This window comes from Eschrichtius robustus, chromosome X (assembly GCF_028021215.1).
Source record: "Eschrichtius robustus isolate mEscRob2 chromosome X, mEscRob2.pri, whole genome shotgun sequence".
In the NCBI taxonomy this organism is placed as follows: domain Eukaryota; kingdom Metazoa; phylum Chordata; class Mammalia; order Artiodactyla; family Eschrichtiidae; genus Eschrichtius; species Eschrichtius robustus.
In genome coordinates, this window is record NC_090845.1 from 43,604,745 (window position 1) to 43,631,300 (window position 26,556).

The 26,556-nt window shown below is 42.0% G+C and overlaps 1 protein-coding gene across 1 annotated transcript in view; it reads right to left on the minus strand.

Annotated features, from left to right (window-relative positions):
- Nucleotides 1–26,556, minus strand: part of SLC9A7 (solute carrier family 9 member A7) — a 145,405-nt gene that overhangs the window by 36,242 nt on the left and 82,607 nt on the right. The window contains exons 4-11 of the mRNA XM_068532887.1: nucleotides 25,672–25,748; nucleotides 22,660–22,772; nucleotides 7,431–7,536; nucleotides 6,957–7,098; nucleotides 5,061–5,166; nucleotides 3,682–3,770; nucleotides 3,476–3,589; nucleotides 1,105–1,216 (exon numbers count right to left, since the gene is read on the minus strand). Coding sequence (XP_068388988.1) covers nucleotides 1,105–1,216; nucleotides 3,476–3,589; nucleotides 3,682–3,770; nucleotides 5,061–5,166; nucleotides 6,957–7,098; nucleotides 7,431–7,536; nucleotides 22,660–22,772; nucleotides 25,672–25,748 — 859 coding nt within the window. The remainder of the gene's footprint in view (nucleotides 1–1,104; nucleotides 1,217–3,475; nucleotides 3,590–3,681; nucleotides 3,771–5,060; nucleotides 5,167–6,956; nucleotides 7,099–7,430; nucleotides 7,537–22,659; nucleotides 22,773–25,671; nucleotides 25,749–26,556) is intronic.

Here is a 26,556-nt window from a genome sequence, read left to right on the forward strand (position 1 = left end):
GATTCTCGAAGTGTGGTCCTCAAACCAGCTGCAGCAGCAGCAGCCGAGAAGATGTTAGAGATGCAAATTCTCGGGGCTCACCCCGTACCCTCAGAATCACACTCTGGTGGTGGGGCCCAGCAATCTGCTTTTAACCGGCCCAACAGGTGAGTCAGATGCAACCTGAAGGCTTGCTCCAGTTTACATGCAATTTCCCTTTCCAACCCCACCCTCGTTCTGCATTATCCCATGTGTCTCACATTTAAACCAGACTGCTACCCTTCCCTGAAGAAGCCACACACAAGCAATGCTTTCCTGCCCTTCCAACCTGCCACCTCCTGAAATGCCACTGCATCCAAGCCCAGTTCGAAGGCTACTCCTTGGCGAAGATGGCCCTGGGCCCTGCTTTTCTTTTGTGCAACTCACCAGCCTCTCTTGGGAGAAACTTAGCTCTTTGTGGACTGTGAGCTCCTGGAAGGAGGTGGGTTTCTGTATCCTCCACAACCCTGAAGCGTGACTTATATAACGAGGATGCTCAACAAACGTGTGTCATAGTGAAAGGAAATCATTAGGGCGGGCTGTGTACTTAAGTGCAGATGCAAGCAAGGACTAGACAAAGCAACTGCTTTGCTGAGCAGTGCCTGCTGGTGTGATTTCAGTATGACTCTCTGAGGCCTCCAAGAACTACTGCGTGGCAGTAAAGGGCTGCTACTCACTTTGCCTCTTGTACAGCCCCTCCCCCTTCCCGGACAGAGGCACCTTTAAGGGTCACGGTGGCCTTTTGCCTATCTCCTCCCTCTGCTCTACAGAGATGCTCTTACTTGGGGCTCGTCTATAAAGTCGGATGCTTTCCACTCTCACTGCACCATCTACCTCATGCCAATTGCTCTCTCCTTTCTTTATCTCCACATACTTCTTTATTGTCCTTTGTCCCCTCAGTGGCTTCTCCACTCTTCTCAGCTTTATAGTGAAGAGGAAGCATTTGGGAGACAGTGTAAGTCAAGCAGAACTATCACAGCTGTTACCTTCCAGTTTGGGGTTCATCTTGCTAATGTGAGTATATTTTATTTCTTTTACTCCATAGAAAGTTAATAAAACTCATTTTATTTACATTTTTTTTTTTACCTGAAAACATCATCATGTGTTGAAAATTCCAGCCAATCTTGTGCCTTCTGCCCAAGTTGAGGAAGAAGGAGAGCGGGTAGATGTGTGCAGCTCTGCCCAGGAAGATGGCAACCTGGCCGCCAGGTGGAGGTTAAGGGCCCAACAGGTTTCCAGGATGGCACTTTCACACAACCTGTGACTGAGCAGAGAATTTTAGGAATGCCATGACACCTTGCTGTGATCAGGAGAGTTGCACAGAGAAGGCAGGCTGTCTCATTTCCCGCCAAACAAGGCTCAGCAGCAAGTGGGACTCCACTGGCCAATTTTCCCAACCTCCTGGCTCACAGAGACAATTTTTGGCCTGTTAAACACACTGTTGTAACTTCTTGATTTGATTAAACTGACAACGGACCAAGTCTCCGACCTACCTAAAAATGAGTCCAGAAATAAGCTAAGGTGCCGTGGCTGGGGTGGGGAGTTAAGAGAAGCAAAGAGCGTGCTAGACTCTATTGGAAGAAAAAAAAATCACAAGAAGAAAAAATTACTAACCCCTGAGTCAGACTATAAAGAGAAAGCTTGCTGGGTGAGCTCGAAAGCTTTGGTTGGAAGTAAACATCAGGGGTTTGTATGACCAGGAAGATCCTACAAATAAGAGGTGTGGAAACTTACAGTATTCCTACCATGATGACATATTCATATTCCTCACAAGGATCAGCCTGGGGAGATTTCTCTGCCTAAGTGGCTAACATATCTTTGGGGAGGTAAGAGATGGAAAAGGAGGAGTGTGGAAGAGGAACTCTTACTGTGCAAACCAAAGAATTCAGGGAAACCGGTCATTCGTCACTTGCTGAGTTTAGAACAGAGCCCAGCAGAGAGATGCACACTGCCCTGGTCATAGGAGGAAACCACTGTGGGAGCCAGAGGAACAGGGAGCTTCCGTTTCGACCAGCTGCCGGAGCTGCAGCTGTTTCGGACAGAAGCGAGGGCGGGACTATCTTCTGCCTTCTCTAGGATAAAATACTAACTACTTTTCTTCTTTTATCGCTCTCTTTTTTTCCCCTTTTTGCTATTGTTTTGTCTTCTTTTTAACAGAAGGAAAGAGGTCGTGCTTATAACATTCTATCCCAGGAGCCACGCATAAGTCCGCAAGTGGAAGCGGCCTTCAGGATTCACAGAGGCCCCGGCTCCCCCTTGAACAAGGCCCCGGCGCTGTGAACAAGGCAGCACTCTCACTGTCTCTCACAGGATACCGCGCTAAGAATACAAATCGAAATGACATGCCAGGTCTTTCTTAAGAATAAAAACACTGATCCGCTGGATCTTTAGCTCTTGGTCTGTTGAGTGTGTAAATCTAAGAAATGAGCCCCAGTTGAAGCAGATAATACTCTCACTGGCAGGATTCTGGCGTGGCATTAGGCCACTGCCGCTCTCTAGCTGCTTGGTGAGTAGCATTTATACCTGCACAATAAATGAGAAGCCCAGAAGAGAAAAATACTCCCTTTTGGGGGGCCAGCATCCCAAGATCTAAGGATACCCATGAGACCTCAGAAAAGGCAAAAGGGAATAACCAGCAATAGTGGACTCCTGCTCAGAATTTGGAACACCAGGCTGAGCTGAACTGCTATAGTTCCAAGGCCCAGAAGAGTTCACTTGAACGAAAACAATAGGATCTGAGGCCAACCGAGCAAAGCCCTCAGCTGTCCACGCACTGCTGGGCATTCGTATCTCTCCTCACTTGAGAGGAGTCAACCCCCAAAACTGTGTCTCTCTTCCAAAAACTGCTCTCACGATGGGACTAAATCAAAGAACCCAGTATTTCTCCATTTTATCTTCCCTTCCTCTCCATTTCTGGTTTTTTTTTTTTGGGTTAAAGAAAAGAGTCACCATGCGGAAGCTTGGGTGAAAGCGTGCACACTGCCTGCAGGCTGCCCTGGGCGGCGAGAGGAAGGGCTGCTTGCAACCACGTGCAGCTGAGAGCAAGAGACACAGAACCTTCAGGTCTTCCAAACGGGGAACCTCCTGGATTGGAATTCACGTGGCAATGAGAAAAAAACAATTTGGGGGACTGATACGGGTTGCCGATTGTTAGCTCTGCTAGGAAGGGCGCTTTAAAAAACAAACTACCACCTGCCAATCACCAGTGTAACAGAAAGGCCACCTTACACAGAAAATGCAGAAAGGGCAACCCTAGAATCAACACCGGTCCTTGAAATCAAATACACTTAGCTTCGTATTTACCACTTCAGCCTTCTTTTCCTCATCATAAAAACACCATGAACCTGTGCTGGCTTCGTCACCTCGCCACCAAACCAGAAGTTATTGTTGTTACAGCTTCCGCAGCAGTGGTCGTCGTCTTTCTGTGTAGAAAATGGGGGAACCAAAAAAAGGATACAAAAGCTCCAATGATGAAAACGGGGCTGAAAACGTGCTTCTGGAAGGTAAACAGCGCCAGGCCCATGTAGGAGAAGATGAAGTTCTCTGCCAGGAAGTGTAACACCTCAAAGAGCTGCACGAAAAGGGAAAAGGAAGCCGTAAACCCTGTGGGTCCCCTCCCTTGTATTCGCAGGTCACTTGTGGGGACACAGGCCTCTCCCTCACCTGCTTCGTTCGACTTCTTGATTCCACCGACAGATTGTTGTAGGTGTAATGAGCTTGTGTGATTCCACAGAAGAGGACAGCTACAACGCCTGGCAAAAGAGTTTTAAAAAAAAAAAAAATCAATGGAGGGAAAAAAAGAAGCAGAAAAAAATCCTCCCTGAAACAAAAAGTTAAGGTAGGCAAGCCCAGCATATCCAACTTCCTGAAAGTTTTTGAAAGTTTCCTATTATTGAAAGCTCCCTCTGCCCACACTTCTCGTATCAACCTTTGCTTCTCCCAACCCTGCCCTCCTTCAAAGCCAAGGCCCCTGATTTCCCCCTTGTTCCAGTTTTAAGAGCATTCTCTCCCCTCTTCTACACTCCTACTGACTTGGCCATCTCTATGTGGCATTTAGCATTCATTCCCTCAAAGAGACGGTGAAGTGTGCGCCCATCACACACTTTCGTCATATTCCTCTCTGTTCACTGAACGAATGAGTTTAATTTCAAACCAATGCTTTATATTTTTGCATGGTCCAAGGCTACAGACAAAATGGATCCAGAGTACTAGTCCAATTATCCTGGCCCTGATAATCTGGATTTCTGGTTAACGGTGACTATTTTGTTGTGTAAGACAATTAACACACCTGGGACTTTGCCTATATATTTACAGATGATTGTCAAGTTTTAAAGGAAGTGAGGCATATAAAGATATGCTGCAATGTTTTGAAAAGACGATAAAAAGGACTTCCGAAGTACCTGGATTATGTATAGTAACTGTACTTGGGTTTTCTAATAGAAAAATCCAATGATTCATTTTTTTTAATGAGGGAATGTGAGGAACTAAAACCACATGATCACATCACACTAATAATCTACGAAACGGGCGCCATAAAAACATCATAGTATTGAAAAGCAATGATTAAACAGACCAGAAACAAAACAAGGAAAAATCGTGCTCACACTCATCTGAGTAGAAGCAAAATTACCTTTAGAAGGATCTATATTTTGCTTGTTATTGCTGACGCGGGTTTGTAAAATAACGAAGCGATACTGTTTGTTTGTAAAATAGCGAAGCAATCCAGGGGAGGATACAAGAAAGGTGTTAATGTATTCAGTAACTTTTGCAGCTAAGTATCTACTTACAGTTCGAATGAGTACTCAAAGATGTGACTAAGTTTGAAACAACAAAGCTTATCCTTTACAAACTAGGTAGCTCTGGGAAACTAAATTATTCATAAGGCAGGACACCAGCCTTGCTCAGCAGTCCTCCGCATGGACACTCCGTGAGTGGTTTATCAACCCCGGGCAGCAGCTACTTAAGAATTCTTCGCTGCCCTCAAGCTCCCACAGCCTCCGCCACAGTGAGGGGAAGGGTGGCCAAGGGCAGAGGAAACCCACCGGTGAACCCACAGGCTTCTGCCAAGAGGAAGGTGCTCCACGACATCAGGAAGAAGAGGGCCGTCTCCAGCAGGGGGAAGCAGTGCAGCTTGGTAAACTTGGTCACGTCAGCCCCTGTCAAGGAACTGTCTCCAGCAACAAGCATCAGGGTCACCGAGGACCACACTCTCTTAGCGCAGGACCCCTCCCTAAGGGCGACCCTTTCTTTCCCTTCAGCTCTTCCTTTGGGGCCCCAGAGCCGCTGCTTGGCTCTTAAAGTAAAGAAAATGAAGCTTCCCAGTAGAATAGAGGTCTCCAAGGGCTGGTAGAGGGCAGGATATAGGGATCACATTGTTTAACGGGCACACACTTTCTGTTGGGGATGACGAAGAAGGTTCGGGAAACAGCGGGGATGGTTACACAACATTGTGGATGCACCTAAGGCCGCTGACTTGTACACTTGAAATGGTTAAAATGGCAAATTTTATGTTTATGTATACTTTACCAAAATTTCAAAAAAATAATAATGTAACGTAACAAAAACCAACGAATCGTACACTTCAAGTGGGTGAATTGTATGGTATGTGAATTTCATCTCAAGAAAGCTGTTTTTTAAAATCTAGCTTTCTACAGAAACTGGAAAGGGGCTTTCTGTGCTCCTTGCAATGGCCACGTTTCTGAGAGGCACAGTCAAGGCCTGAGGTGTGACTGGCAGGTTAGCTCTGGCAGTGCTGGGAGTGCCTCAGGCAGGCCTGGGAAGATGAGGTGCGGCAACTCTGACCTCTGTGGGCCACTGAGGCCTGAGTCCACAGCAGGTGCCTAATGCATGCATGAGGGAGCGAGGGAGGGAGGAAGGCACAATGCCAGGGGCAACTACAAAGTGCTGGTGCCACCTTTTGGGATCGGCAATTCCCCTCCTAACAGTGCCATTCCATGGCAGGCCAGCTTACAACCATCTCGTGAGTGCTTTCAATGAGCAGTATAAATCCCCAGCACATCAAAGGGCCCTGATGAAGAAAGCAGTCTAAATCTGCACAGCCCAATACGGTAGCCGCTAGCCACATGTGGCTACTTGACACTTAAAATGTGGCTAGTCTGAATTAAGATGTGCTGTAAGAGCAAAATACACACCATATTTCCAAGATTTAGTACAAAAGTTGAATGAATAAAATCTCATTAATAATTTGTATAAGTTTTGTTAATAATTTGTGTATCAACTCCAGGCTGAAATGATGGGGCTCCCATTACAGCTGTATTGGACACTAGTGATCTAAATGCCATTGAAAGAAGATATGATGAAGGACTGAGCACACCTGTGGAAGTCTTGCCTGCTCATTCTGCACTTTGCTTTTTATGTTGCTTGGTTGGTTGGTTGGTCTTTAAGTCAACATTGTGCAGTCCTTGGCTTAAGGAAGGCCACCTTGCTGTAATTCCCCCAGATAGTCCCTGGCTAGTTACGGCCACGTTAGCCCCATATGGCCTGGAACAGTGGACAACAGCAGTCAGGCTGGGGCTAAAGTACTTCACAGCCTGCTTCCTCCCAGCCTCCTGAGAGGTGGTCCCTGATTCCCAGCCTCCTCCTGGCTCTTCCACTCTTTCCGCCCCACCCCATCCCCCCAAAAAAACTGACGCTTCCCCCAAGCTCCTATCTCCAACAGGTTTATAGGAAGGACAGAAAACACAAAGGTGAGGACAGAGCTAAGCCAAGAGCTACACTCTCACACATTTTCTCAAACTCTTAGCTAGGCCATCGACTGTCATGTTTCGCCAAAGGGTGACATTTCAGGAGCCCCCAGCCCCCCGTGGAACAATTAATTTAAGATTCATTTCTGAAAGGAAGAACTGAGAACTTTCTTTTCCCAAGTGCAATGCCACATAGTCATACTTAGGCAGGGGCAGAAACTACAAAAAGGATATTAGAGCAGTCACAACACCAGTCACGGCTCCCATGGTAAAAGAGCCACTAAATATACCTAGAAAAATGCCAACTGACTTAAAAAAGGCAGCAGCATCAAAGGCGTGAGTGTTCAGCCCCGCTGGCTGGTAGGCAACAATAGACCTGGAGTTTAAAGAGAGAGTTAAAAAACACTAAGCTGGTTTTACACCATGGTACTTACAAATATCGACAAACATAGGTATCTACACTCTGCAGAGGACTCCCCATGGTGCATTCGTTTAATTTAATCTTCAGTCACCACGTTATGATGGTATCGGCATTCCAATCGCTGCCGACTGGACAAAGCAACATAACTTTATCAACTAAGTTGATAAACCTCATTTAGAAAAGCACCCAATTCAAAATTTAACACTTTTGAGACGGGCCTCTGATTTTAGCCCAGAGCATTCAGGAAGCCAGAGTCTCTCTTCCCAGGCAGAAATATTGTTACTTACGAGGACAGTACAATGGCAACAGCATCATTTAGGACACTTTCTCCAAACAGAAGTGCATAAAGGTCCACATCTGCATGCAATTCATTAAATATCGCCAGTACAGTCACTAAAACATGGGCCAAAAGCATACACATTAGTTGCGGTTTCTGACTTTAAGCCACTGATAACAAATTCATAGAAGCAATTCTTATCTTTGGTGGGACAGGGTGGTTTGGGAGACAGTAAGGGAGTCAAAGATGGGTCGTCTGTCTATGGCAGAAATGAAAATGGCAATCTTCCTAATCTTAATGATATGATGCTTGATTCTAATAACACCGTGCTCTCCACTGTAATCCCGTCACACTTTGAAAACACTTCTATTACAGAACTTAAAAAATAATCACAATTAATGTGACTTGGCTCTACTGGTGGGTTGAAATCTCTTTGAAGGCAGAAACCCTATTTTATTTTTTATCTTATTGAAGTATAGTTGATTTACAAAGTTATGTTAGTTTCAGATTACAGCAAAGTGATTCAGATATATATATATATATATATATATATATATATATATATATATATATATATCTGAATACACACACACACACACACACATTCTTTTTCGTATTCTTTTCCATTATGGTTTATCACAGGATATTGAATATAGTTCCCTGTGCTATACAGTAGGACCCTGTTGTTTATCCATTCTATTGATACATACAACAGTCTGCATCTGCTAATCCAAAACTCCCACTCCATCCCTCGCCCACCCTCCTCTCCTTTGGCAACCACAAGTCTGTTCTCTATGTCTGTGAGTCTCTTTCTGTTTCATAGATAACGTTCGTTCGCGTCATATTTTAGATTCCACATATAAGTGATATCATATGGTATTTGTCTTTCTCTTTCTGACTTACTTCACTTAGTATGGTAGTCTCTAGGTCCATCCATGTTGCTGCAAAGAAACCCTATTTTATCGATCACTGTGCTCCAGCATAGGGTCGGGGCACAGTGAAGGTTTAATAAAGGATTATGAAATAATGGAAGTCTTCACTTATAACAGAGTATACATAATTACACTTCTCACAGTTTTCACATTTCATAAACATTTAAAAATCAGCTATTTTTGATTAGGAACCAACACGGCGAAGTAGAAGGACGTGCTCTCACTCCCTCTTGTGAGAACACCGGAATCACAACTGGCTGCTGGACAATCATCCACAGAAAGACACTGGAACTCACCAAAAAAGATACCCCACATCCAAAGACAAAGGAGAAGCCACAATGAGATGGTAGGAGGGGTGCAATCACAATAAAATCAAATCCCATAACTGCTGGGTGGGTGACTCACAAACTGGAGAACACTTATACCACAGAAGTCCACCCACTAGAGTGAAGGTTCTAAGCCCCACATCAGGCTTCCCAACCTGGGGGTCTGGCAACGGGAGGAGGAATTCATAGAGAATCAGACTTTGAATGCTAGCGGGATTTGATTGCAGGACTTTGACAGGATTGGGGGAAACAGAGACTGCACTCTTGGAGGGCACACACAAAGTAGTGTGTGCATCGGGACCCAGGGGAAGGAGCAGTGACCCCAGGGGAGACTGAACCAGACCCACCTGCTAGTGTTGGAGGTCTCCTGCAGAGGCGGGGGGGTGTCTGTGGCTCACTGTGAGGACAAGGACACTGGCAGCAGAAGTTTTGGGAAGTACTCCTTGGCGTGAGCCCTCCCAGAGTCTGCCATTAGCCCCACCAAAGAGCCCAGATAGGCTCCAGTGTTGGCTCACCTCAGGGCAAACAACCAACAGGGAGGGAACCCAGCCCCACCCATCAGCAGACAAGCAGATTAAAGTTTTACTGAGCTCTGCCCACCAGAGCAACAGTCAGCTCTACCCACCACCAGTCCCTCCAATCAAGAAGCTTGCACAAGCCTCTTAGATAGCCTCATCCACCAGAGGGCAGACAGCAGAAGCAAGAAGAACTACAATCCTGCAGCCAGTGGAAGGAAAACCACATTCACAGAAAGACAGACAAGATGAAAAGGCAGAGGGCTATGTACCAGATGAAGGAGCAAGATAAAACCCCAGAAAAACAACTAAATGCAGTGGAGATAGGCAATCTTCCAGTAAAAGAATTCAGAATAATGATAGTGAAGATGATCTAGGGCCTCGGAAAAACAATGGAGGCAAAGATCGAGAAGATGCAAGAAATGTTTAACAAAGACCTAGAAGAATTAAAGAACAAACACCTAGAAGAATTAAAGAACAAACAAACAGAGACGAACAATACAATAACTGAAATGAAAACTACACTAGAAGGAATCAATAGCAGAATAACTGAGGCAGAAGAACGGATAAGTGACCTGGAAGACACAATGGTGGAATTCACTGCTGTGGAACAGATTAAAGAAAAAAGAATGAAAAGAAATGAAGACAGCCTAAGAGACCTCTGGAACAACATTAAACACAACAACATTTGCATTATAGGGGTCCCAGAAGGAGAAGAGAGAGAGAAAGGACCCGAGAAAATCTTTGAAGAGATTATAGTCGAAAACTTCCCTAACATGGAAAAGGAAATAGCCACCCAAGTCCAGGACGCACAGAGAGTCCCAGGCAGGATAAACCCAAGGGGAAACACACCGAGACACATAGTAATCAAATTGGCAAAAATTAAAGACAAAGAAAAACCACCGAAAGCAGCAAGGGAAAAATGACAAATAACATACAAGGGAACGCCCATAAGGTTAACAGCTGATTTCTCAGCAGAAACTCTACAAGCCAGAAGAGAGTGGCATGATATACTTAAAGTGATGAAAGGGAAGAACCTACAACCAAGATTACTCTACCCGGCAAGGACCTCATTCAGCTTCGATGGAGAAATCAAAAGCTTTACAGACAAGCAAAAGCTAAGAGAATTCAGCACAACCAAACCAGCTCTACAACAAATGCTAAAGGAACTTCTCTAAGTGGGAAACACAAGAGAACAAAAGGACCTACAAAAACAAACCCAAAACAATTAAGAAAATGGCCATAGGAACATACATATCGATAATTACCTTAAACGTGAATGGAGTAAATGCTCCAACCAAAAGACACAGGCTTGCTGAATGGATACAAAAATAAGACCCCTATACATGCCGTCTACAAGGGACCCACTTCAGACCTAGGGACACATACAGACTGAAAGTGAGGGGATGGAAAAAGATATTCCATGTAAATGGAAATCAAAAGAAAGCTGGAGTAGCAATACTCATATCAGATAAAATAGACTTTAAAATAAAGAATGTTACAAGAGACAAGGAAGGACACTACATAATGATCAAAGGATCAATCCAAGAAGAAGATATACAATTATAAATATATATGCACCCAACATAGGAGCACCTCAATACATAAGGTAACTGCTAACAGCTATAAAAGAGGAAATCGACAGTAACACAATAATAGTGGGGGACTTTTTAACACCTCACTTACACCAATGGACAGATCATCCAAAATGAAAATAAATAAGGAAACAGAAGCTTTAAATGACATAACAGACCAGATAGATTTAATTGATAAAAACTGCAGATTACACTTTCTTCTCAAGTGTGCACGGAACATTCTCCAGGATAAATCACATCTTGGGTCACAAATCAAGCCACAGTAAATTTAAGAAAACTGAAATCATATCAAGCATCTTTTCTGACCACAACACTGTGAGATTAGAAATGAATTACAGGGAAAAAAACGTAAAAAACACAAACACATGGAGGCTAAACAATACGTTACTAAATAACCAAGAGATCACTGAAGAAATCAAAGAGGAAATCAACAAATACCGAGAGACAAATGACAATGAAAACACGACGACCCAAAACCTATGGGATGCAGCAAAAGCAGTTCTAAGAGGGAAGTTTATAGCTATACAAGCCTATCTCAAGAAACAAGAAAAATCTCAAATAAACAATCTAACCTTACACCTACAGGAACTAGAGAAAGAAGAACAAACAAAACCCAAAGCTAGTAGAAGGAAAGAAATCATAAAGATCAGAGCAGAAATAAATGAAATAGAAACAAAGAAAACAATAGCAAAGATCAATAAAACTAAAAGCTGGTTCTTTGAGAAGATAAACAAAACTGATAAACCATTAGTCAGACTCATCAAGAAAAAGAGGGAGAGGACTCAAATCAATAAAATTAGAAATGAAAAACAGGAAGTTACAACAGACACCGCAGAAATACAAAGCATCCTAAGAGACTACTACAAGCAACTCTATGCCAATAAAATGGACAACCTGGAAGAAATGGACAAATTCTTAGAAAGGTATAACCTTCCAAGACTGAACCAGGAAGAAATAGAAAATATGAAGAGACCAATCACAAGTAATGAAATTGAAACTGTGATTAAAAATGTTCCAATAAAAACAAAAGTCCAGGACTGGATGGCTTCACAGGTGAATCCTATCAAACATTTAGAGAAGAGTTAACACCCATCCTTCTCAAACTCTTCCAAAAAATTGCAGAGGAAGGAACACTCCCAAACTCATTCTATGAGGCCACCTTCACCCTGATACCAAAACCAGACAAAGATGTCACAAAGAAAGAAAACTACAGACCAATATCACTGATGAATATAGATGCAAAAAGCCTCAACAAAATACTAGCAAACAGAATCCAACAACACATTAAAACGATCATACACCATGATCCAGTGGGATTTATCCCAGGGATGCAACGATTCTTCAATATACGCAAATCAATCAATGTGATATACCATATTAACAAACTGAAGAATAAAAACCATATGATCATCTCAATAGATGCAGAAAAAGCTTTTGACAAAATTCAACACCCATTTATGTATGATAAAAACTCTCCAGAAAGTGGGTATAGAGGGAACCTACCTCAACATAATAAAGGCCATATATGACAAACCCACAGCAAACATCATTCTCAATGGTGAAAAACTGAAAGCATTTCCTCTAAGATCAGGGACAAGACAAGGATGCCCACTCTCGCCACTATTATTCAACATAGTTTTGGAAGTCCTAGCCACGGCAATCAGAGCAGAAAAAGAAATAAAAGGAATACAAATTGGAAAAGAAGAAGTAAAACTGTCACTGTTTGCAGATGACATGATACTGTACATAGAGAATCCTAAAGATGCCACCAGAAAACTACTAGAGCTAATCAATCAATTTGGTAAAGCTGCAGGATACAAAATTAATGCACAGAAATCTCTTGCATTCCCATACACTAATGATGAAAAATCTGAAAGAGAAATTAAAGAAACACTCCCCTCTACCACTGCAACAAAAAGAATAAAATACCTAGGAATAAACCTACCTAGGGAGACAAAAGACCTGTATGCAGAAAACTATAAGACACTGATGACAGAAATTAAAGATGATACCAACAGATGGAGAGGTATACCATGTTCTTGGATTGGAAGAATCAATATTGTGAAAATGACTAAACTACCCAAAGCAATCTACAGATTAAATGCAATCCCTATCAAATTACCAATGGCATTTTTTTACGGAACTAGAACAAAAAAATCTTAAAATTTGTATGGAAACACAGAAGACCCCGAATAGCCAAAGCAGTCTTGAGGGGAAAAAAGGGAGCTGGAGGAATCAGACTCCCTGACTTCAGACTATACTACAAAGCTACAGTAATCAAGACACTATGGTACTGACAGAAAAACAGAAACATAGATCAATGGAACAAGATAGAAAGCCCAGAGATAAACCTACGCACCTATGGTCAACTAATCCATGACAAAGGAGGCAAGGATATACAATGGAGAAAAGACAGTCTCTTCAATAAGTGGTGCTGGGAAAACTGGACAGCTACATGTAAAAGAATGAAATCAGAACACTCCCTAACACCGTACACAAAAATAAACTCAAAATGGATTAGAGACCTAAATGTAAGACCAGACACTATAAAACTCTTAGAGGAAAACATAGGCAGAACAGTCTTTGACATAAATCACAGCAAGATCTCTTTTGACCCACCTCCTAGAGAAATGGAAATAAAAACAAAAGTAAACAAACGGGACCTAATGAATCTTAAAAGCTTTTGCACAGCAAAGGAAACCATAAACAAGACGAAAAGACAACCCTCAGAATGGGAGAAAATATTTGCAGACGAATCAACGGACAAAGGATTAATCTCCAAAATACATAAACAGCTCATGCAGCTCAATATGAAAACAACAAACAACCCAATTCAAAAATGGACAGAAGACCTAAATAAACATTTCTCCAAAGAAGACATACAGATGGTCAAGAAGCACATGAAAAGCTGCTCAACATCACTAATCATTAGAGAAATGCAAATCAAAACTACAATGAGGTTATCAGCTCACCCCAGTTAAAATGGGCATCATCAGAAAATCTACAAACAACAAATGCTGGAGAGGGTGTGGAGAAAAGGGAACCCTCTTGCACTGTTGGTGGGAATGTAAGTTGATACAGCCACTATGGAGAACAGTATGGAGGTTCCTTAAAAAACTAAAAATAGAATTACCGTATGATCCAGCAATCCCACTACTGGGCATGTACCCAGAGAAAACCATAATTCAAAAAGACACATGCACCCCAATGTTCACTGCAGCACTACTTACAATAGCCAGGTCATGGAAGCAACCTAAATGCCCATCGACAGACGAATGGATAAAGACGATGTGGTATATATGTACAATGGACTATTACTCAGCCATAAAAAGGAACGAAATTGGGTCATTTGCAGAGACGTGGATGGATCTAGAGACTGTCATACAGAGTGAAGTAAGTCAGAAAGAGAAAAACAAATATCGTATATTAATGCATATATGTGGAACCTAGAAAATGGTACAGATGAACTGGTTTGCAGGACAGAAATTGAGACACAGATGTAGAGAACAAAGGTATGGACACAAAGGGGGGAAAGCGGCAGGGGGGTGGGGATGGTGGTGTGATGAATTGGGCAATTGGGATTGACATGTATACACTGATGTGTATAAAATTGATGACTAATAAGGACCTGCTGTATAAAAAAAATTAAATTAAATTAAAAATTTTTTTTTAAAAATCAGCTATTTTCCAGACCAGCAGCTCTCATACTTTTGATCTCAGGACTCCTTTAAACCCTTAGAAAATTTTGAGGCTCCAAAGAGCTTTAGTTTTGTGGGCTATAGGTATCAATATTTACTGTATTGAACAAAACAAAAAATTCAATATTTATTCATTTAAATTACTAGTAAAACCATTATATGTTAACATATTTTTAATGAAAAATAATTATATTTTCCAAAAAAAAAATAGTGAGAAGAGAGCCACTGTTTTACATTTTCTCAGATCTCTTTAACATCTGAAGTAATGGAAGATAGATGGTTCTCATATCTGTTTCTGCATTCGATCAACAGAGAGTCAGTATCACACATTATACAGCCCCTGGAAAACTCCAGTCAATGGTACACTTGTGAAAGAACGTAAGTTAAAAAGACAAATGATGTACTACTATTATTATTAGATCAGTTTTGACTTTATGGACCCACCTGAAAGGGCTTTGGAGTTTCTCAACTTCAGTTCTACTGATATTCGGGGCCATATAACTCTGTCGTGGGGGCTGTCCTGTGCATCGTAAGACAGTTTAGCAGCATCCCTGACCTCTACCCACAAGATACCAGTAGCACTGCACATTCTCCCCTGCCAAGTTGTGACAACTAAAAATGTCTCCAGACATTGCCAAATGTCTGCTGGGCGGGGGTTGGGGGGAGGGGTGTGGCGCAGAATCACCCCCGGTTGAGAACCACTGCTCTAAATGTATACATGCAGGCGGGGTTCTCTTTCAACACTCACACCCAACTACCTTCTGCTTTGTTAGTTTCTGCCATAAGGACCTGAAAAACTAAACTCACTTCTTCAGCTTCCCTTGTGGTGAGTGCCACTTTTGCTGCCTGGAAGAGGGTGGAGACTGGACGCAGTGCAGTCATCTTGCCTCCATGGGGCAACTAAGGTGTGTCTGAAACCCAAGGGTATTGCCCTAGAAAGACTGAGTGCCTGGATGCCTGACTGTAGTGGCAGCCATGGCACCAGCTCGGAGCCGTTAGCCAAGATAAATAGCTCTCTGTTTAAGCTAGTATTAGCCAGATTTTTCTGTTATTTGCAGCCAAACGCATTACTAACTGATACTATTAGAAAACAAAACCAAACAAATATTTAGCACTATTATAAGCCAACCACTCTTGTAACCATCATCCAGTTCAAGAAATGGAACTTTGCCAGCCCCCACAGAAGCCCCCCACAGTATGTACCATCCCAATCTCAAGCCCCTTCCTTCACTCAAAAGTAACCAGTAACCTGATTTATAGGAATCATTTCCTTGCATTTCCTTATAGTTTGACCACCAATGTATACTCCTTGACACTATCATTCGGGGTTTACCCATTTTCAAATTGATTGTTTTAATACTTTACATCTCTTTTTCTCCATGGGTTCCCCCTCCATTCCTTTCTGTCAGCTCTCTTTTCATAACGTCCTATTGTGTAGTCCTCTCATTTCGGAATTTTCCAATCCTGATGTATACAGTTCTTTTATAACTTCTATCATTTTCTTAACTTCCTTTAGCTTCTGTTGGAATGTTAATAAAGTTTCATCTGCTTTGGGACCCTCTTCTTCTGGTATGACTTCATTATCTGTAACTTTATTATTCATAGGGGTTATCCCCATTTTTTCTTATATTTACATGAAGTTCAACCTCAATCCGTTTCTGCTGCCCATATTAAGTGAGGTGGGTAGGGGGTAGAAGGCCCAGAACAGCTTTTCCAGTTTCATGGCTCTAGGGCTCCCTCTTCTGGTTTTACATTGAAGTATTAAAAATACGGCCCAGAGGCGTAGCCACCCGGAGGTGTAGCCAATACTCAGATCTACTTCCTCTGGCCTTCTCCACCATTACTATCTGAGCTTTCTCCTTTAATGCCCCATCAATCAAGGTCTGTGGTCCGAGCAGGTCATTTTTAGGGAGTGGTTCTGTCCTTGCAGAGCGATCTTCTACAAGGGATTTCCTGAGAGGTCTGAGGGCCCAGGTCTCTCCAGCAGCCTCACACCTCCTCCAGTCTCCTTGCCCTCACCCACAAATTAGAGCCTGAAAAGCCTCCTCCCAGTATTAACTGCTGTTATCCAATACGACCATAAAATTCTTTACTCCCAGTGGGGATCCCTCCTTTTGAGTGTGAATACTTGTGGGAAATTTCTAGGTTCCCTGACAATCAAGATGACCAGCAGCCCCCTCTTTCCTTTGCTTCCTCCAGCGCAGCGCAGCTGCTGTTCTTATCCCTAAGCCTCACTGCTACAGGTAGTTTGACCCCACCAGTTGATAACTGGGGATTCATGGAGATACTCTGTCAGCTAGTTGAGTCTGTGTTTTCTTTTTTGCTGTCTTGCTTTCTCTATTTTTGTTAGGGATTAAGGGAGATTCTGAAACTACTTCCCATCACACCTTTCTTTTCAAAAAGTTTAACTCATTTACTGAGAGTAAACAAAAAATAACTTGGATTTGAAAAATGTCAACTATATCATGAGGCTGCTTCAGATAATCGTAAATCTAGGCAATAAAACCACTACTCTAAGCTTTCAGATGCTAACCAGACATCAACAGGGATGGCATCACCAGCAGGCATACTTCCTAAAGGACAGACATGTCATCTGTATAAAGCAAGACGCAAACAAGGTCACTCTCTTTCTTCCACCCTTGAAAACAGTTTATCAAGTTACACAACAGGAAAAATCTTTAGGGATTAGACTAAAAAAAGTTCCTGTTTTCTCGCTTATTTATTACATGAACGATATGTGTGGCTCCTTACATAAAACCTGTGACGGTTAATTTTACTCGTCAACTTGACTGGACCATGCGGTGCCCAGATATTCGATTAAACATTATTCTGGATGTGTCTGTGAGGTTCTGGATGAGATTCACATTTGAATCAGTAGACTGAGTAAAGCAGATGGCCCCCCTCAATGAGGGTGGGACTCATGTGGTCTGTTGAAGGTTTCACTAGAACAAAAAGGCAGAGTAAGGGAGAATTCACTTTCTCTGCCTGTCTTTGGACCCAGACTGGAACTACAGCATTGGCTCTCCTGGTTCTCAAGCCTTTGCACTGCAGATCTTGAGACCTCTTAGCCTCCATAATCACATGAGCCAATTCCTTACAATCAAGCAGTCAATCAATATGTCCCTTTCCCTCTCCCCCTCACACACACATATGTCTCCTATTTATTCTGTTTCTTTGAAGAAACCTGACTAATACAAAACCTCTACTCTTAGTTTATCATTATATGACACAAGAATTGTCTTGTTTTGAACCCAATGCTGAAGAAAAATTAACAATGATAATAATAACAATTATTAAGGTCTTACCGGGAAGCAGGCACTATGCTAAACATTCTACAATCTCATTTAGTCCTCATAAAAACCCTAGGAAGGTAGTAGTATCATATCTCCCAACTTAGAGATGAGAAAACAGGCCGTGTGTGGTGGGTTGCTTTCTGCTGCGGTAACAAACTTCCCAAAATCTCAGTGGTCAAACGCGAGAGAAATTTTATCTATTACTCATACAGTACGTCCGCTGGGGGTTTGCACCAGAGGCCTCTATTCACATCAGTCAGTCAGTCACTCAGGGACTCAGGACTGGCGGAGGCTAATCTCAACGAACAGAGCACGGGGCTGGCAGCCCAGGACACCTGGGTCCCAGGACTTTATCAGCGAGGGTTCTGGCAGGAAACAGATGAGTAATTTGAGGAGTGTTTATAAAGGCATTATTTATAGAAGTGTGTAGAGAGCACGGGAGAGGGGGAGGGCAGTACCTGTGGCTGAAAACAGGGAGCTTTTATACCATCCCTAGGCTCAAAGGGTCCAGGGAAGGAGTGGTTGCCAGAACCAGGAGCTGTGTGGAGAGGGTCACCCAACAGGAGCCGTGACCTTTGTTCAAGGGACACAGCCAGCCCACAGGGACCCTGCATGTCCAGCCTCCTCCCAGTCTCCCACTGGTGCTCCCCCTGTGGACAAATCCAATGGGAAAGTAGAAGGCAAAGGAACCTTTGCAATCTTCCATACCAGTCAGCCTCCCAGTGCCAAGAAGAGAGTGGGGAAGGGTGGTGTGGAAATGTGGAGGGGCAAACGGAAGCCGTCCAATAGTGCACAGCAAAGTCCAAAGACAGAGTAAAGCGAAGCCTTGAGTACATGATTTTCAAAAGCTCCTTTAACTTTTAAACACTATTTTCCTAAAATACGACTGTGCCAGTAGTAAAAAATAATAATAATGTGTAGTTAACTCATTTATTTATGACAATAAACACTAGACTAGCTCTGCATAAATAATAATTAACACTTTGTACTGGTCTGAATTTGGCTGTTCTGAATTTCAATTTCTCATTCTCCCTGCCCATCACCTTAAAAAGCAAGGCAGGAAGTCGGCCATGTCCCTCCTGGGCAAGCCTGTGCCCAACCAAGATGAGGACTATGGGTGCGGACAACCAGAAGGTGGTGCGGGGGTGGGGGTAGGAAGGGGGTGACAGACGGGGTGAGTGGCTCCCCCCCACAGCTGGACCCTTGCAATCAGAGAGAACAAGGTCACAACAGCTGTTTCCAACTGGACATGGACTGAGAAATTACAGTTCACTGACTGAAGACTACTGGTACAGGTATCTAAAAAGCGGTGGGAAAAATGAAACAATAGTGGAAAGAGAAAGAAGGAAAAATCAAGAACCTGACTTTGTTCCTTCAACTAACTTTCTCTGAACACTCCACCTGTGTACTAAGGAGTACTTAGCACTTGCGAACGCTCAGCACAAAGCAGCAAGTAATGTTATGTAGAAAATAGACCTGACTCAGGAGCTGTGGGAGCTACTGACTGAAGCAGTAAAGGAAGAATAACCAGGCAGGTGGCAGATTTGACCTCAGTCTCGAAGACTAAGCAAAAGACGGACCAGCCTGGGTGGTGCAACTAGAGAATTACTCTCTGACAGCACAGATCGCAGCTTTTGAAACCTGTGAGTGGGTCTGATTGACTCGAGGGGTGTAAAAGTGACAGGATTACAGTGAGAGGAATCACTGCATAATGGTTCACAGGAAGGAAGGGCGCTCATTTTCTCTGGTAGCTGCTTACGAATGTAGCAATACTACAGGTTGGAAACTTATATTTTCTTTCCTGAATTGTGGATCCATTTAAGTAACAGTCCACAAAGATGGCACGTGGCACCCATGACACATAACCACGGAACGGAGAGGGCTGAGATCCCACAAGCCGTGTGGTGTGGCCAAAAAACAAAACAAACAAAGATACATGCACCCCAATGTCCACTGCAGCACTATTTACAATAGCCAAGACATGGAAGCAACCTAAATGCCCATCAACAGAGGAATGGATAAAGAAGATGTGATATACGTGTACACGCACAGGCTGCCCCCATCAACGGGAAGACCAAACACAAGAGCCAAGTACACTGAAATCAGGGACAAGGACTCTTACTCTTTCATCCCAATACCAGAATTTCCGTTTGATGCACCAGGCACAAGAAGTCAATTTGGTCTTATGGTTCCCCTCTAACTCTGCACTTAAAGTTTTTATTTCTTTGGTGGCCCAAGTTCTCAAACAACAGATTTTTAGGAAGCTGGTAAAACACTTTTAATTTACAAAAACTTGTAAGAAAGACTTCCATTAAAAAGCAGTTAAAGTTAATGTCCTGATGTTTAATAAGTTTAAAGTTCCAATTTTCTAGAACTTTCATTTCTATAAAAAACCCTTACTGTGCCAATCTTCACAGGACAAATAAAAAGGGTGTGTCATGGTAAGGCCTTCCATTATTTTCTACCACAGCATGGACACATTAAAGTGAAGTAAACAATTACAAAGATAATCTGGAAAAATAAGCCTTTCTATCCAATTAAATGAAGCGACACTAATGGCTCAGAAAACAGTATCAGTAATCTTTCTGTTACACTAACTCCCCTTTGCTTATTGGTGGTACTAGTAAGATGTCAGTAATAAAGTTATAGATGAGTATAGTTAGTAATATATTTTCAGAGACACTAAACACCTTTCTTAAACTTATATAGAATCATTTCTCAACAGACACACATTTGGAGATGTCACAGACATTGTAGTGTTAGAATAATAAAGCTACTTTTCACAGTGCTTAGGTTAAGTGGTAACCTGTTATTAAACACACACATACACACACACACACACACACACACACACACACACAGGTAAAACAGAGAAATCTCTGCCTGAGTCAGAAGATGTTGATAGAGACCAACATAATCAGCAGATGATATGCTCAACACTTTACATGCATTATCTCATTTAATCTTCACAATAGCCCTTCACAATAGGAAACAGGTACCATTATTCCTACTTCATAAATGAGGAAACTGATGCTCAGGAGATAAAGTGTGCCCAGGCCACCCGGTTAGTGACTGGCAGGGCTAGAACTCAAACCACCACCTGCAACTCCACATCCCACATTCTTTTCACAAACAAGGGTGCTTCAACCAGCCAAGTCTTCAGTATCAATTTACTTAGAGTGTTTGTAAGAAAACAGGGGGGTGAGAGGGACTTCCCTGGTGGCCCAGTGGTTAGGACTTCACGCTTCCACTGCAGGGGGCATGGGTTTGATCCCTGGTCAGGGAACTAAGATCCCACATGCCTCGTGGTGCGGCCAAAAAAAAAAAAGAAAAAAAAATTTAAAATAAAATAGGGGGGGCGGTGAGAGAGATCAATGGTTTTTAATCATCAAGAGTTTTCAGAGCCACACAACTGTCTAGAGCTGTGCTATCCAATGCGGTAGCCACTAGCCACATGTAGCCATTTAAACTTAAATTACTGGGCATAAAATTCAAAAATCAGTTCTTCGGTTGCACTATCACACATTTCAAGTGCTCAACAGCCACACGTAGCTACTGGCTACCATAAAGGATTGGGAAGACTATAGAATATTTCTATCACCACAGAAAGGTCTATTGGGTAGCGCTGATCTAGAGGACCCCCCAAGAGGCATGGTGAAGTGGAGGTGGGGCATGGTGGGAATCTGCATATCTTAGAGATCATTACTGTCCAGAATGTTAGAGGACATCATAGACAATGAAAAGGCCTTTCCATCTGTACTGTAAGAACAAGATCAGCTTTCTCCATAAATTCTTTCCCTGCAATGGCACTCTCAGTGGTTAACACTAGAGGAAAGAATAGCCATAACTACTTTATGTGAACCGATTCAATTATGGGTTCCAACTTGGAGAGGAGAGCTTGTTTGTTTGTTTGTTTTGAGCTGCAGGGGAGGAAGGGTATATAATAATTCCACTTTTAAGAACTGGTTCAACTAACACTTGAAAAATACAAGGTAAGAGATTTATGAATAGGAACCACATCACAGTGTGCAGGAACATTGCACAAAAGGACTTTACAAATTAAATTACATTCACTACAGGTACTGGTGTGCATTTCTACTAAGCAAAGATATTATTTAAACCAAATGATAGGTTTCCTAAAAGAATGCAAAAGCACAACACTGAGAAAAAAGACAGTCTAAGTGTAAAAATTATGACTAAATTAGACATTCTAAAATGAAAGACAAAAAGAGAAATACAGGTGGAAGCAACCCAAGTGCTTGTTGGCAGATGGATGGATAAACAAGATGCGGTACATTCATACAATGGAATATTATTCAGGTTTAAAAGGAAGGAAATTCTGACACATGTTACAACATAGATGAATCTTGAGGACATTATGCTAATGAAATAAGCCAGACACAAAAAGACAACTTCTGATGATTCCACTTATATGAGGTATCTACAGTAGTCAAACTCATAGAGACAGAAAGTAGAATGGTGGTTGCCCAGGACTGGGGGGTGGGGTGGGGGGAGAGTGGGGAGATGTTGCTTAATGCGTATAGAGTTTCAGTTTTGCAAGATGAAAAAATTCTGGAGATTGGTTGCACAACAATGTGAATATACTCAACACTGCTGAACTATACACCTGAAGATGATTAAGATGGTACATTTTATGTTGTTGGGTTTTTTTTACAATAATAAGAAGAAGAAGAAAAGGGAAATGCAGGCCCTTCTTAGAAAAGCCATCTAAGTCTGTTAGACCACTTACTGGTCTCTTCCTCCACTGTTCCATGTTAACACTACAGTCTCCTTACTGTAATGAAAGTTAATGATTGCTCTGAACTTTTTAAGATTTAAATAATAAAACATCATAATGGTAAGGCCAAATATGCAAATACCTGGGTCAGTAGCAGAGATAACTGCTCCAAAAAAGAGACAATCCGTGTAGTAAAATTTATCCGAGAGCTGCCCCACAATCTTCATGAGCTTCACCACACCATACATGAGATTTCTGTAAGAAGGGAAGGTAAACTATGTCAGAAGGGAAAAAAAAAGAAAAGAAAAGAAAACCCACCTAATTGAGTAACCTGGCAAATGAGCAAGCAGAGGAGTACTAGAATACTGCACTTCCAGAGAGGTTTGTGAAAACGTCGGGCAGCTGCTGTGGTTGGACACTTACCAGGAACATGTGCAAATAAGACTTTGGCACCAAGTAATGGTCTGCAGATAATGTCATCTTGCTGAAATATCTGAACACTCCATTTTAAAAAACTGTGCTTATTTACAACTATAAAGTATGATCCTCAATTAGCAACAGTTAGGGCATTTTAAGCAAATGGGTAGTAGGGAAGAAAGGAAGAGAAAGAACCCTGCAAAATGGGTAATGAATTGCTACAAAACTCCCAGGATTCTAAGACAATGCATTTAAAGTCACGTAAATGAGTAGACTGGATGAAGCTGGAGAGAAAAAAAATGGGTTGGCCACAAAGATCCAACTGGTCAACCTTCTCTGCCAATAATTATTTCAAAGAAGGGAAGAGAGGCAAAACTCTTTGAACATCCCATTAAAACATCAGCGTACCCATTGACATATCTGGCTTCTCACTCTTTGCATGGGTTAGGCAGGCCAGCAGCAGCCCTCCTTATACTGTGCAGAATGTGATATGGCCCAAGAAGGACCACCAAGTTAATATTTCAACTTGGCCAGAGCACATTTCCTACAGGACAGCTGACAAATTGGGAGGAGTGAAGAGTGTTAAAAGGCCTAGTACATGTTATTAAGGGTGTGTGTGTGTCTGTGTGTGTGTGTGTGTGTGTGTGTGTGTGTGTGTTGGTAGCAGCTGTAGGGATTAGGGGAATAAAAACAACCACAGAATAAAGAGAAATTAAGAAAATCCCATTTACAACGGCATCGAAAAGAATAAAATGCCAAAAATAAATAGCCACAGAATAGACTCATTGTACCCTACAGCCAACCCCCAATAATAAGATTCTTAAAGGTCAAGACCATATCATTGCTCATCTTTGTACCTTAGGTGTCTAGAACAGTAGATTGACGAAGCTAGAAATTCAAGAACTATTTGCAGAATTGAATCCTTTTGAGAATAAATAGCTATAACTTAGTGTTTGCCTACTGTGTGCCAGACATTGACACTGTTCCAGACACTTAAACAGCTATATTTCAATTCACAGGGATTCTATGATACAGAGTTGATTTGCTCTTTGTTGCTTATCAAAGGCTTCTTTCACCTACCCTTTAAATATTTCTTGAAACTAGACCTTCCTCTCCATTTCCTTCTATCATAAGCTTAGATCTGACTTCTCCGTGGTAGCGTTTTCCCTACAGTCACCAATACCAGTTATCTAACCTGCCACTCTTCAATGGTTTGTCTCTCTTAAAGGACAAAGTCGAAGCCCCTCCTGTTTTGGTGGCATAAAAGGCTCCTGCTTTTATCTCCAGCTTTCCAGCTAATTTTTTTAAATTAACTAAAGTTCACATTTCATTCAGATTTCCTTAGTTTTTACCTAATATCCCTTTTCTGTTCCAGGATTCCATCCAGGATACCACATTACATTTAGTCATCATATCTCTTTTGTCTCCTCTTGGCTGTGACAGTTTCTCAGACTTTGCTTGTTTTTGATGACCTTGGCAGTTGGGGAGGAGTACTGGTCAGGTATTTTGCAGAAGGTGGGACTTGTCTGATTTTCTTTCTCATGATTAGACTGAGGTAATGCGATTTTGGGAGGAAGACACAGCGTAAGTGCCATTCTCATCACAGATATCAAAGGTACAGCGTATCAACATGATTTACCAATTTTGGTGTTAATCTTGATCATCTGGCTGAGGTAGTGTTTGCCAGGTTTCTCCTCTGTAAAGCTACTCTTTCTTCTTCCTTTGCATGCTGTACTCTTTGGAAGGAAGTCACCATGCACAGCCCACAATCAAAGGGGGGAAGGCCCAAGCTTCATCTCCTTGAGGGGGACTGTATCTGCATAAACTATTTGGAATTCTTCTGCACAGATTTGTCACTTCTCCTCCATTTATTTATTCATCCAATCATTTATTTATATCAGTATAGACTCAAATATATTTGTTTTATACTTCGGGTGATGATCCAAAACAATGTTATTTCTTATGTTGTTCTTTAGCCATTAGAGACGGGGGGTGTTTCAGGTTGGCTCTGTGTCCCTTTGACATGCTCCATATCCTTTTTGTTTGTTTCCTGAGCACTTCCTTACTCTCTGACACTATTAGATGCTCCATTGTCATTTTGCATATTTGCTGCCCCAGCCCTAGAATCAGCCATTTCTGCAAGGGGCCCTGGTTCTTTTCATTGAAGAATGCTATTAGAAACTAAGATCTGGGGACTAGGTTTTATTTTATTTCAATGTTAATGAATCTTAATTTCAATTTAAGTAGCCACACGTGGCTCACAGCTACCACACTGGACAATGTAACTCTAGATCTTAATTACAATCATCACAAACATCAAAATACTGGACTCTGGCCGTTGCCAGGGGCTGGGGGGCGGGGGAAATGGGGAGGTGCTGCTCAAAGGGTACAAACTTCCAGTAACAAGATTAATAAGTTTGGGGATCTAATGTACAACACAGTGATTATAGCTAATGATACTGTACCACATACTTGAATGTTGCTAACATGTTCTCACCACAAAAAAAGAAATGGTAACCATGTGACCGGATGAAGGTGGTAGCTAATACTATGGTGGTAATCATTTTGCAATTTATAAATGTGTCAAATCAACACACTGTATACCCTACACTTACACAATGTTATGTGTCAATTATATCTCAATAAAGCTGGGGAAAATATTGGATTCTGTGGACCCATGTGGATCTCATCTCTTTGGAAGTGTGGTAATTTGGTTATATGACAAAGAGTCACTTACCCGATAATGAAGCAGGAAACGGCAGTCCCCAAGAAGGCATAGGCCAGAATAGACCCAAGGTTTCTGAAAAAGTGTCTCTGAATAAAACAAAAAAGCAGGAATCACATTGTGAATTTTGACAGTGGACATCAGAAACACTACAAGTCTCTAAAAAGTGAAACTTTACTTACTGCTTCCATTATGTTAATTAACAACTGAAGTTACTCCTGAATAATGCTATTTAGCCTTAGAAAATCACGGTTTTAAGATCTCCTTTGTCCTACCAATCAGTGAGCGAGCAAGCAAGGCCTTAGTAAATTTCAGAAAAAACTACTCTGGCTGATTATATTAAATTACATTTTGTGTGTGTGTGTGTGTGAGTATGTGTGTGTAAGTAGACCAATCATTTTCACAGATTTAACCCAAACTATTTTACCCTAGTGATTCAACTAGTCACTTCCAGTTCTGGTGGTACCTTAGAAGAACACTGCAGATGTAAGTTTGAAACTAATAAGCTATGAAAGTGCTAAGGAGCTTTCTGGTTAACTCAGCATCAGAGGCGTCTTCTGACATTCATCTGAATTAATCTTTGTGGAGCCTGGGAAAGAGGGAAAATAGAGATAGGTGTGGAGAAACAAGAAACAGGTAGTTCATCTAAGATGGGCAAATTTATAAGTATGTACACACACACACACACACACACACACACACACATATGAATTTACTTCTCATAAATCATTGGGCCTGTGGATATTCTGATGGGGAAAATCCCTGTTCTTGGGACCCTGAGACATGATCCTTACTTCTCAAGGCATAAAGCTGTTCACACTGGACAATCATAACTATTTAACAAAAACAGACAAACGAAATCCCCTAAACACCCTAATTAAACAGGAACCAGGAACA